The sequence below is a fragment of the Dendroctonus ponderosae genome, unplaced genomic scaffold, assembly GCF_020466585.1.
Source record: "Dendroctonus ponderosae isolate FM_Combo_2020 unplaced genomic scaffold, Dpon_F_20191213v2 Dpon_F_20191213_10, whole genome shotgun sequence".
In the NCBI taxonomy this organism is placed as follows: domain Eukaryota; kingdom Metazoa; phylum Arthropoda; class Insecta; order Coleoptera; family Curculionidae; genus Dendroctonus; species Dendroctonus ponderosae.
This window is the reverse complement of record NW_026017111.1, coordinates 1073614-1085031: the sequence shown is the minus strand read 5'-3', so window position 1 is coordinate 1085031 and position 11418 is coordinate 1073614. Positions and strand designations below refer to the sequence as shown.

The 11418-nt window shown below is 38.3% G+C and overlaps 4 protein-coding genes across 7 annotated transcripts in view; 1 reads left to right on the top strand and 3 right to left on the bottom strand.

Annotated features, from left to right (window-relative positions):
- The window catches only part of LOC109542463, a 4245-nt gene extending 2596 nt beyond the window's left edge, over positions 1 to 1649 (bottom strand). The window contains exons 1-4 of one of the 3 annotated variants that reach the window (XM_019911702.2): positions 1041 to 1648; positions 733 to 989; positions 496 to 683; positions 75 to 447 (exon numbers count right to left, since the gene is read on the bottom strand). In XM_019911702.2, the coding sequence (XP_019767261.2) occupies positions 227 to 447; positions 496 to 683; positions 733 to 989; positions 1041 to 1256 (882 nt within the window). In that variant the 5' untranslated portion in view covers positions 1257 to 1648 and the 3' untranslated portion in view covers positions 75 to 226. Of the gene's footprint in view, positions 1 to 74; positions 448 to 495; positions 684 to 732; positions 990 to 1040 lie in introns of those variants that run through there. The other 2 variants (XM_019911703.2, XM_048662022.1) reach the window with 2 other exon arrangements.
- A 1212-nt stretch (positions 1650 to 2861) lies between these two features.
- Positions 2862 to 11418, bottom strand: part of LOC109542452 (VPS35 endosomal protein-sorting factor-like) — a 20826-nt gene continuing 12269 nt past the window's right edge. The window contains exon 19 of the mRNA XM_048662006.1: positions 2862 to 3462. Within this exon, the coding sequence (XP_048517963.1) occupies positions 3443 to 3462 (20 nt within the window). The 3' untranslated portion in view covers positions 2862 to 3442. The remainder of the gene's footprint in view (positions 3463 to 11418) is intronic.
- On the bottom strand, positions 4823 to 7816 carry LOC109542462 (post-GPI attachment to proteins factor 6). Of its 2 annotated transcripts, none has more exons than XM_019911699.2 (4): positions 7445 to 7816; positions 6963 to 7205; positions 5615 to 6883; positions 4823 to 5561 (listed from the first exon to the last, which is right to left on the bottom strand). In XM_019911699.2, exons 1-4 carry the CDS (start codon positions 7659 to 7661, stop codon positions 4894 to 4896), a joined length of 2397 nt encoding a protein of 798 aa, XP_019767258.2. In that variant the 5' UTR covers positions 7662 to 7816; the 3' UTR covers positions 4823 to 4893. The 2 variants fall into 2 exon arrangements, with proteins under 2 accessions (XP_019767258.2, XP_019767259.2); XM_019911700.2 differs by having other exon boundaries at positions 7336 to 7513.
- On the top strand, positions 9336 to 10826 carry LOC109542461 (androgen-dependent TFPI-regulating protein). The gene is made up of 4 exons (XM_019911698.2): positions 9336 to 9833; positions 9889 to 10074; positions 10370 to 10539; positions 10597 to 10826. The coding sequence occupies exons 1-4, from the start codon at positions 9495 to 9497 to the stop codon at positions 10784 to 10786; spliced, it is 885 nt and encodes a 294-aa protein (XP_019767257.2). The 5' UTR covers positions 9336 to 9494; the 3' UTR covers positions 10787 to 10826.

Genomic DNA, 11418 nt, shown 5'->3' with positions numbered 1-11418 from the left:
AAATAAAGTATCGTTTTTCTTTCGTTACATATATGTATGTATATTCCCTGAACATACCATATACATTCACTGAACATACCATGAACATACAGTGTATTAACTCTGACAGATTCCTGGGACATCATGGAACGTTCATAATGTAACTCATGTATGTCCCAGGAATATGCATGTACATCACATGAACGTTCCAGGTATATTCTGGGAACATCATTTTGCTATGTGGGATCTAATACTTATTTCGGATGGCAATAAACCGGCATTTTAACAGCTTTTCAAAGCCCAAACCCTCCAGCATCCGTTCGCAAGGCACATTTCCAGCTACCACCGTTCCGCAAGTATCAAAACCGTTATTTGCTAAATAACGCGAGAATTCCCTAACTGCTAATTGAGCGTATCCTTTTTGTTGGTGCTGCACAGCTGTTTGAAGGGCAGCCATTTGGCCTGAAATTGCTTCGCATGCAGGAAATAGTCAAAGATCCAAGTCAAATCGCTTACCGTAGCAAGAAGAAGTTACCCAAGAAACCATTTCGTCGGTTGATTTGAGTCGAACCACGAATCCGACGCTCAGCTTCAGGCAGTCCTGCAGCTTCTGCTCAGCTGCAGGGAAGCTGAATGGCCATGCCTTGACTACAGCTGGAAGATCTTGAGGCTCCAGAGCCGTTATATAGACTTCGTCCGGGACACTAACAATAAACACATTCAGCGTTTGAAGTCCTGCAGTTGGAAAATTACCGAAACTCGCTTTGTAAGGCCTTTTCCATGTCCAGCCTGTATAGGTGGAAGGCGTGGTTGTAACTCACTTCATGTTGAAGATCTTCAGTGAAAAGTTGCAGGATTTTCGAGCAAAACATCTCATGAACCCCGTACAGGTAGGTGTAGTCTCTAGCAGGATCCTTGAGGAATTTGAACTTTTTCGTCTTCCTGAAACCCTCTATGAGATTGGTCCCCGACGGGTCCAAACTGTGAAACACTATGTCATGGGAATGTATCTAAAATAGCTCAGATATATACAAATAAAACAGGTTTTTGCGTGTTCTTACCGGCATGGATGCAATGAAAGTGCCATCCTCCTGCCAGCATCCTCCAGGTGAGTAAACGTGGACAAAATCCAGCATTCCCAGCGCTTTAGATCGCAGACAAATATGGAAAAAACTGTGCAAATGGGGAAGTTGGTTTCGTAATTTTCCGTAAATTGCTGCCAGTTGTTTTAACTGGATGTCGGTGAGTTCGATTAGGACGTCGCCTTCTTCGGCCATGGTAAATCGCAAACAATCTCTGTGCAACTGGAATCTGTCCAAACACTGATTTATCACTGGCCTGGATTGCCATGCAGAATTAAAGCGTTGAATCAAACACTTTGTTGTTTGTTTTCGATAACATCGGAGGAATCTTGACCTTTTTCGCCCCCAAAAAAAGCGCTTTTGACTTCGTTTCTGCCAAAAACTGCTGTTGTTTGAGCGAAAAGTTTAAGAGATTTTATGCAACCTTCTGAAATGCTTCATTATTTGGACTGGGCATTAAATTGGGGTTCTCGAACGGGTTTGGGATGCTAATCATGTTTTCACTAAGTAAGTAATGAATGTTTGAGCTCAGATGGTTTTTGCGATGGAGAAACTCTTAAAGTAACTGTTTTATCTATTTTGATTATTTTCCTGACTGCGTGTAATTGTTATTAGATTCTTATCTTTCCCGGGTCTCAGTCAAAGTGTGAAGTAAAACGAATATCGTTTATTTCATAACGTTTCGGCGAGACAACAGCGCCATCATCAGATTGAAAATTTACACAAACTCATAATTGGTAAACATTACGTTCTTTTAGGTCTTTGCCTTCTTGAAACCTGAAATTTGTCTCTCGAAAGACAAATTTACGGTTTCAAGAAGGCAAAGACCTAAAAGAACGTAATGTTTACCAATTATGAGTTTGTGTAAATTTTCAATCTGATGATGGCGCTGTTGTCTCGYCGAAACGTTATGAAATAAACRRTATACRAATTTTTTAAATTTGTATTTCCCACTYTGACTGAGACCCTGGAAAGATAAGATTCTAATMACTATTTCATCTGCATTGGCGATTAAAAATCACTATCAGGGTAAAACTCAATTTCTACTTTGGCACTGAACACACTGTTCGTTATAAATAGACTATATTTCAACATTAATAAATTAATATTAGTTTTCATCTGGGACGCGATTTCACATCAATATCCTTTATACATAAATCCTAGTAAACTGGAGGCTTCATTACGATAAAATTGCCTATAAAACATCACAAATTCTTTGGAATTACTGAGTAGTACACAGAACAATTCTACAAAGTAAATGAAATGTGAAAGGTTTAATCATGTTATTGCAAATTAACCAATAGCTTTAAATAACAATACGTTTGTAGAACCGTTATTTGTCGGTTACTTAAATATAATAATCACATAATTTCTGCGTATTATCACAAGGTAAAATTACGTGCTTACATTAAATAATAAAAAAATAGAGAGGATGATTTCGTCATTAATTGATGACAAAAGGAGCCAACTGAGGAAACGAACATTTCGTATCAAATGCATAAAATACCCAAAAAAAGGAATCTCAGTGTCTAAATAATGTTTGCAGTTGCAGGAAAAGCGAGTCTCAAAGAAAAGAAGGCTCTTAAAACGCCTAAAAAATGGTGCAAATTCCTATTGTTAAACTATAATTTAATTTGTTGTAGATAAGTTCTATATGGTTGAGGCGGATTCATGTTTTCACAGACTGTTTGTTGGGTATTTCGCCTTAAAAAATGTTTGTCTTTAAAAAAGACATAATTTCTTCACGACTATTTATCAATCTGTAATAAAAGACATGAGGAAATTCTGTTTTTTTTTTAAAGACAAACATTTTTTGAGGCGAAATACCCAACAAACAGTCTGGGATTTTTCCTTACGTTTACTGTAAAATACTCGCAAACTGATTCTTTCATGCAAAAAAATTAAGAGATCGATTTTACATGAAAACTCGTCGACTTTCTTTGGACTTGGGTTCTGTTGGTGGGAAAAATCTAGATGACTTTTTTTAGTTGTTTGAACAAAGCAGTAGAACGTTGCTCAGAAAAAAACGGTCTTTTTTTAGATGTGATAATTCTAGTCTCGGGTCTCATAGAGCTTTAATAAATGACTTACAGCTCATTAACCAATGAGTTATAACTCAATAGCGCAACTCAACACAGCGTTACCCAGGCCTAACTTTACTGCAAAGCTAAATAAATACTACTTTTATTTGCGCTTGGAATGGAATCATTGTTATCGAAATACAGATTGTTATAGATTTTTTTAAATTTTGAGATCTATTTGATGCAAACAGCTGCACTTTTTCCATCTTTTAACTGTTTTTTTTTATTTTTTATTCCCTGAGATTGTTTTGCGCCTAACTCCTGCGCTGCGATAAAAACAAAAAACTTGAAGGCCCAATTTTAAAAGAATTGTTTCCTGGGTGGAAACGTGCTCTTAGCCGAAAGCTCTAATGCCAGCCATTTCAGAGCAAAAAGCTAAAAAAACGSCCGACATTAAAGCTTTAGACGAAAGAGSGTTTTGAAGCAGAAAACCTAAAAAAAAMACCGAAAAAATTGCAAAAATTAAGAGTAAAACAATCACAACCCAGATAGCACACAAATATTACAGTAATATTTTTTTGCAATATTTAATATAGGTTGAAGCGACAGATTCTTGAATATTATAACAATATTTCTTATAAATATTTTTCTGACATTTAAATCAGATATTTAAGAAATATTTTTTTTGCAACATTTAATATAGGTTGACGCGACAAACTCTTATATATTATAAAAATAGTTCTTATAAATATTTCTTTTTGCTTTGAAATATTTACCGTTAATTGACCCATGAAAATTGAGATAATATGTTCTAAAGTTTGTTCACACTTATTAAAAATAATATATTATTAACGTTTTGGGTGTTAATGGTGTTATATATAAATACAAAAAGTTTTGGTACTATGAAAAAGTATTCTTAATTTATGTGCTTCGTGTTAATTAAATATTAGAAACAAATATTTTTGAAATAACATTTAAAAAATATTTTCTTTTGCTCTGAAATATTTTCTATTCATTGACCAATGAAAATTGAAATATCATGTTCTAAAGTTTGTTCCCACTTATTAAATTAATGTATTAGTAACTTTTTGCGTGTTAGTGGTGTTATATATAGACACAAAAAGTATTACGCACTAAGAAAACCTATTATTATTTTATTTATTTCATGCTAATTAAATATTAGAAACAAATAATTTCTAAATAACATTTAAATAATATTTAATAAATATTTCCTTTTGCTCTGAAATATTTGCTATTCATCGATCAATGAAAATTGAGATATGTTCTAAAGTTTGTTCACATTTATTAAAAATAATATATTACTAACTTTTTGGGTGTTAAGGTTGTTATATATACGTGCAAAAGTATTATGCAATAAGAAAATTATTAATAACTTATTTGTTTCATGCTAATTAAATATTAGAAACAAATATTTAAGAAATACTTGCTTTTGATCCGAAATATTTAGCAAACATATAAATATTTCCTAAATATGTATGTAATATTTTGTGCTATCTGGGAATAGAGGCCAAATTCCTCGTCGGGCAAAACTGCAATTTGAAGCCGATAATCAACCATTGGTTGTAGCTGAAGCGAAAATCAGACGCTAGAAAAACTCAACAATGAATCGTTGCAAACGTTGCCAAAAAAACTACGAAGAACCAGACCAGAACAGATCAACTGACTGGCGAAAAAGTGGAAAATTGATCATCCTTTGCTCGTTAAATAATACCATTAACAAAAAATTGCCTAATTATCATTTAAATAACATTCAGCTAATAAATCGCGAGCAACTGAAACGTCCAACATCATCACGACAACAATACTGCGACTTCAAAAGTGTCCTGTTGTGGCAGCAAAAAGAACACTCCCGTTGCCATTATAATGTGCCACAAAGAATGCAAATACTTGTAATTGTCTTGCGTCTGCAATATCCCGTAGATACCCAAACCGATGGCCACCACAGCCGCCCCAATGGGCATCATCACATAGAGGTACCGTCTGTCCACAAATCTGCAGCGATATTTCCTGTACTTTAGGTACCAACTGACGCCTATAATAACGACGCCTACCACAGAGGGCAGCGCAAATATCCATAGGGCATACCGGTTCAAATTAACACAGAAAGCTATGATAATTGACCCGCCCATTTGGAGCAGCGATAGAGCCAACTGGGGCAGGTCGGCGATGGCCAACAACGTGAGCCAAATGGCCAACAGAGCGGAGAAAAAGTCTGCAAACTGCAAGGCCCCTAATCTGAAGACGCAAAAGCTGAGAATGTTCTCACCAGCGTCGCATGCATGGTAGAAGGACGAGGACAGGAAAATGGAGAAGTAGGCGAGCGTCTCTACGTAGTATCGGCGCCGGAATGCGATGTAAGTGGCCGGCAAAAAGAACACATTGCTTAAAATCAGAAGGAGGAACTCTATGAGCACCAGGTAGTAGGGCGTGGCCAGAGATCCATCGGAGCAATCAAAACCTGAGAAGAACGCAAATTGATGATTTTGCAATACAGTCGCAGGCAAAGTTTACCTCGGTAATTGTTGCTGCATCGGCACGAAGAATAGGCAACTCCATCCGAAATAAACAGGCCACACTCCCCTTGCTTGCCGCATTCCCCAAAGTAGCACGGGCGCGAGCTCACATCGAAGATCACGCTGCTGCTGCACGATCTAGAAGAATTCCTCCGGCAAGGCCCATCACAGTCGCATGCTGCGCACTTCTCCGAGCTCAGCGCTTTGGAGCTGCACTCGGCCACGCAATTTTCGGACGAACTCAACTCGCACCCAATCGTGCATCTCTCGTACTCGGCCTGGCAGGCGGCAGGACAGTCACACGGCTCGCAAGAGCCGCAGAACAACTTGAACGAAGCATACCAATCGCCGCTTTCCGGAAAAGGGATCAAAACTGTGGAGTTGCTGACTGTGGCGTTCAGGACGATCGGCGCCAGAAAGGAGTCTTCATCAGACGCGCAATATTTGGGCCAAACTGGCACGGCCAAGTGGTTCCTCTGGATGCAGCCGACAATAGTGTGACTTTCCGGCTCCGGAAGCAACCGGAGGGTGTGTTTGGTCCGGGAAATGCGGGGCTTGAAGGCCAGAATGTACTGCAAGGTGCCCCCGATGTCGACGCCCCTTTGCAACTCGAACTTGAGCACAGAGAACTCCTCGCTGGTCACATTGATCGGCACGAACGAGTTGCTGGCGAGCTCGGGCTGCAGTTTGTAGAAAAAGGCGAAACTCTCCGTAGCCGAATCGCGCACCAAATCGAACTGCTTGTACGGCTGGACGTCTGCGAGCCGGAACATTTGGTAGTACTTATGGACCACCGACATATTGTACAGAGTGGCGTTGCCGTGCTTCTGAGCCACAAACGTATCCGATGATGGCAGTTTGCTTGAGAAGAACTTCGGGTGAAGATTCAGGGCCACTTTTTCGCTAGCATCGGAACTAGACTCAGCAGACACAGCCAGGTAATACCAGGTTCGGGGCTCAGCCCCAAAGGCGATTTGCGCGGATGGATCGGAAGCATTCAGAAGCTTCTCAACCAAAAAAACTTTCTCTGTCGGCGGACTGCGCGCTCCAATCCTCAAAACCACTCGCTTAACTTTGGAGGGAATATCGGCGATTTCCACATCAACCAGAGCACTGTCCAGACCCTCCGGAGCCAAAAAGGTAAAATGCCTGCTCGCGTTCGAAAGTACCACTTCAACTATGCGGTTTTCGGAAATTATTGTCGGATTTTCCACTCTGGAGACGTAAACTGAGGCGTCAATGTATGCTCGGCAGGACTGGGTTAAACCTGAAAAAACAGCGAAAACATCAGCAATTTGCTCGGGTGTTGCTCCACATAGGGGAGAGTGTTTTCAGATACTTCCTACCTTGTTGGGATATTTTCTGGAAGCGGGGATCTTCATAGGCCAAAAAAATTGCCGCAAAATACATCCCAGGCTCAGGTGACGAGACATTTATGTACGATTGCTTTTGATCGGTTAGAAACTCCAGATTATACGTTGGCGGTCTGGATATGTTGCGGAACTCCTCAGGAAACGGCGATCCGTCCGGATTGATCACGGGCGGAGCTCCATGCTTGAGATAGAGCGACACATTTCGAACAGTGCAACCTGGAAGATTAAAATTAAAATTAAAACGTGCAACTAGCTCGAGTTTGCTTGTGTTTCTCTGCGTCAATTAACGTTAGTTTAGAGTGAAAAGGAGCTTTTGATCAGAGCATATTTACAACTTCAAACGAACCTTCGCCTTCCATCTACAACAACATCTACTTAAGGGGCTGTAAACTATGAAAAAGCAACCAAGCAAGCGACCGACTGCTCCTAGTGAAGTTGTAAAGGATTCCACTAACCAAATATTGAAAGATCCTGCTGTGAGGCTGCAAAGACGAACGATGCATTGATGGTATTGTCGGGCACAGTAAAATGCATTATCACAGAGTCTGAATACGTGGAATAGGTCTCCAGATGGGGAGAATGGCTCTTGGAGATGAGCTGCAACTGTTGCGACTGGTTTAACGCCCCTTTCAGTCGCAACAGTAGGAATATCGCGCATAACAGTACTGCCATTTCTCGCACAAAACTGCCAACATTCACATATTTTAAATTAGGACAGCAACAGCATTGCTAAAGATAATTACAGCAATTTCATGCTTATTGATCCAATTGTGCCGAATCAAAACATAACCAAAAGAGCGGCTGTCAGAAATGACTGGAGGTGGACTGGGGTGTCTGGCGATACGGCATATTTACATTGAAGCACGCTATATATACGTTTGATGACGTCATTAGAGAAGCATCGGCATGAAGGGTTTATAGTGAACTTGGAAACTTCGAAGACCGAAAGGGAAACTAGCAGATTATTTTTTTAAACAAGTAGTTTATTATGATATTTTATTGCAGTTTTCGGATTCCACAATAAAATGTATATCTTGCTGATAAAATCTAAATTCCAGTGAATTCCTGTTTATTTTTCAAATCGATTAACAACAACTTTAAAATAAATGGCTTATCAAATTGGTGCATTGACAATAAACAATCAATATAGTAACATTTCGACAAACATTTTTTAATCATCTGAACTATATTGAAGCGGTGGTTGGTATATTGCGAAAATGCGACATTAAATGATTCCTGATAGCATTAATTTGCCACTGATTCGTTGATTAAACAAACAATATAGTAATATAAATTACTAAATACACAATTTAGTTAATATTGATTTTTGCTTCCAATGGCCTTCCGTTTTTTGTTTAGGTTTTTAGCCGAGTGCAGATAAAATCTGAGGAAATATTTGAACGCTAAAAATCTTCATTTTTTAAATTATAGAAAATAAACAACAAAAAACCAAGGATAAATTTGCGTTTGTTAAGTTAAAAACAGTCTAAATAATGCAATAACCAACTCGAAAAACAACTCGAGTTTAATTTCAAGTGCACTTTTTCTGTCTGCTTACGCAGATAAACCCGGAAAAATCGACTGAAAAATACTGGAGCCTTTCGGAAACCAGGCTTAATCTATTATGATAACCCGATTCACCCGGATTCCTTTTGCCCCAGACAGACTTCTTAACAAAGATAGACAAGCGTATTAATGGAATTTGATAAGCGCGCCGGATTTTCGTATATTTGAAACATTAATGAAAACAAAATATAAAACCGATAAATCCAGGGCGGGGCAAATACATTCGACGCACTCAGGATAATCGGTTTATAAATTGGACATAATTTTATATCTTTATTTGCATTAAAGGTAATTATTTGTTTTTTCGTGTTTGCTAAGCGTTCTATTGAATTTTGCTGTCTATATTTTTCTAAAATTGAATAAATACACACTGAAGGGCAGCTTTAAATGTTAAGAAAAAGAAGTTCTGAGTAAGTAAATAAACTGGAAGATTGAAAAGTGGTCCAAAAGCCAAAGAAGTGAATTCAAAATTCTTGAAACTTTGCAATTTTTTTACGACTGTCTCGAATCCTGTATCATAAATAATGTGGGCTTTGGGCTTAAAAATAAATCCTGCTGAAAGACAGTAATTAATTGATGAATAATCCACGATATTGTCGCAGCCACGCGGTTAATTGTATCGTAAATTAATCAAGAAAAATAATAATTGTTCACAATAACACAATATTTGTGCATTGTCTTATACAATTGCAATTGCAATCAAAAAAGCATGAATATTCAGAAAGTGAAGCCGATTAAAACCCCAACGAAGATAAAAACTTAATTAATAACTAATAACCCATAAGCAACGACCATGGGTTTTCTTCGGATAAATTGAATCTTCAACTAGTGATTCCAATATGCAGTGAATATATTTGCACTTTTTTCAGAGTTTCTATCACTTAATCATTCATTATCACTGTGATAAGGCTTTGACGTCGAAGACTTACTTAAAGACTGATGGATGCGAGGTTGACTAGTCAAACGCACTCGAAGCCTTCATTTGTACACACGCTTATCAAGCGGCTTAAAATACTTTTATTGGTGGCGATTAAAGAAATAACCACCCTTGCAGTTAAAGAAGCTGTTTTTGCCCAAATAGAATCAGTTAGAATGCGACAAGTGCGGTCAGTGTTGGGCCCCATTTTCCATGTGAGTTTTCTAGCGCATCACCTAAATGTGTTTTTCTGCGGGCATCGAATGCACGCAAGGATAGAAAGCGACAAATTCTACGACTTGGACCATCGGATTTCGGATATCAAGAATTTCTCCACTGTGTTCTTCACTAATTGGAACTTGGTTAGTAGCGTTCTCCGATCATCGGCCTTTTAACAGCAAAGAACTCATTCTTTAGGTGTTTCAAACGATCTATTTTACTCTGGCTGTAACACACGATCTCCTAAGGATTTGCTCCCTGTGGGACAGTCTGAGAGATAGAATAGACCGATGGAAGGGCTTCCTGTTCACCAGCATCGTCTTTCCATGCTCCATTTTTGTTTCCACCATGTTCTGGGGCGTGTATTCCATTGATAGAGAGCTGGTAAGTGACGCTGTTAGAGCCCTTGGAACTACATGTTTATTTGAGGAGAAAAAGCCCTGTTGGTTGTGCAGTTTTTATCAGGAAAATGCCAGCAAATTCATAGTTGGGAAGCTGGTTTGTTCTAAGTCAAACATCGGAGTTTGGCTCATTTTTTGCTTAAAAATCGATTCGCAATATTTTAGCTCTTTCCGAGATTATTCAAAGCCGCTCTTTTTCTCCTCCCGTCTTCAAATTGCGCGCTTTACAGACAGTAAAGTCAGTAAAGAGCGATTGTGCTAATAAAGTTTTTTCCCAGGTTTATCCAGAGGTTTGCGATGAATTCATTCCAGATTGGCTCAACCACTGCATTCACACGAATATTGTCGTATTCCTCATCATCGAAGTGCTAATAACCAATCAACTTTTGCCCACTTCCAAAAGTGCCTTCACTGCCTTAACTGTGCTGACCATCTTCTACGACATCATGTAAGTTGGCCAACAGCAAAACTTGCAAATTAATAATTAAATTGGTTGGTAACACAGATTCTTCATCACGTTCTTCATCTATGGACGCTTCATCTATGGACTGTTCCACGTGTTTAATTGGCCGCAAAGGATCATGTTCCTCCTGCTGAATTATTTCGTCACTATTCTGGCAATGAAGATTGGAATTGTGATTGAGAACTTCAAGTACAGCCTGTCCAGTAAGAGAGTTAAGACTGCCAAAATGTGAACTGTATTTGTACCAAAAATATACGGTTTTTCCCAAAACATTCCCTGTTTTCTCTTTAAATAGTTAATAATCTGTTTTGCCAGCACGGGGCCAAAGAAATAACCAAAGTGAGTTAAATTAATCAGTTTATTTGTTAATTATTTCATTACCCGTTTGGTTCTGGTTATTTTTGGGGCCGCACATCGACATTATCAATAGCCGATGATATAACTTTCCCGTAATCTTGAATTCCAGCGACAATTTCAAAATTCCGTCTAGTTTTTGCATCAGGCTGATTGAATAAGACCAAAAAAAGCAAAACGATATTCCCGTGAGATCTTTGAGTAATTGTCATTGTTTGTTTATTGTGAAAACGGCTATTTGATCATTCTAATAGCCAACTAATAACAACAAGCAATTCATAATAATGCATTAGCAATAATTGTTAAAATTGGATTATTTTATTTTTATCTTTTTAAGTTTAGATCGTTTGATTTTTGTGTTTGAAAAATGTCGCATTGCTTACTTGAAAACGTGTGCTTTTTTATTTATATTTATTTTATAATTTTACATCATTTTCAGCTCACCGACGCGAGCAATTAATCGAATTCATTGAAAAACATGGTAGCAGCGTCATGTTCAAGTGGATTTTG

Coding starts and splice junctions, on each gene's coding strand:
- LOC109542462 (XM_019911699.2), bottom strand. CDS start 7,661: ATGGCAGTACTGTTATGCGCGATATTCCTACTGTTGCGACTGAAAGGG. Junction 7,206..7,444: donor GCAGGATCTTTCAATATTTG/GTTAGTGGAATC, acceptor TTAATCTTCCAG/GTTGCACTGTTCGAAATGTG. Junction 5,562..5,614: donor ATGCAGCAACAATTACCGAG/GTAAACTTTGCC, acceptor CGTTCTTCTCAG/GTTTTGATTGCTCCGATGGA.
- LOC109542461 (XM_019911698.2), top strand. CDS start 9,495: ATGGATGCGAGGTTGACTAGTCAAACGCACTCGAAGCCTTCATTTGTA. Junction 9,834..9,888: donor TCTTCACTAATTGGAACTTG/GTTAGTAGCGTT, acceptor CTCATTCTTTAG/GTGTTTCAAACGATCTATTT. Junction 10,075..10,369: donor ATTCCATTGATAGAGAGCTG/GTAAGTGACGCT, acceptor GTTTTTTCCCAG/GTTTATCCAGAGGTTTGCGA.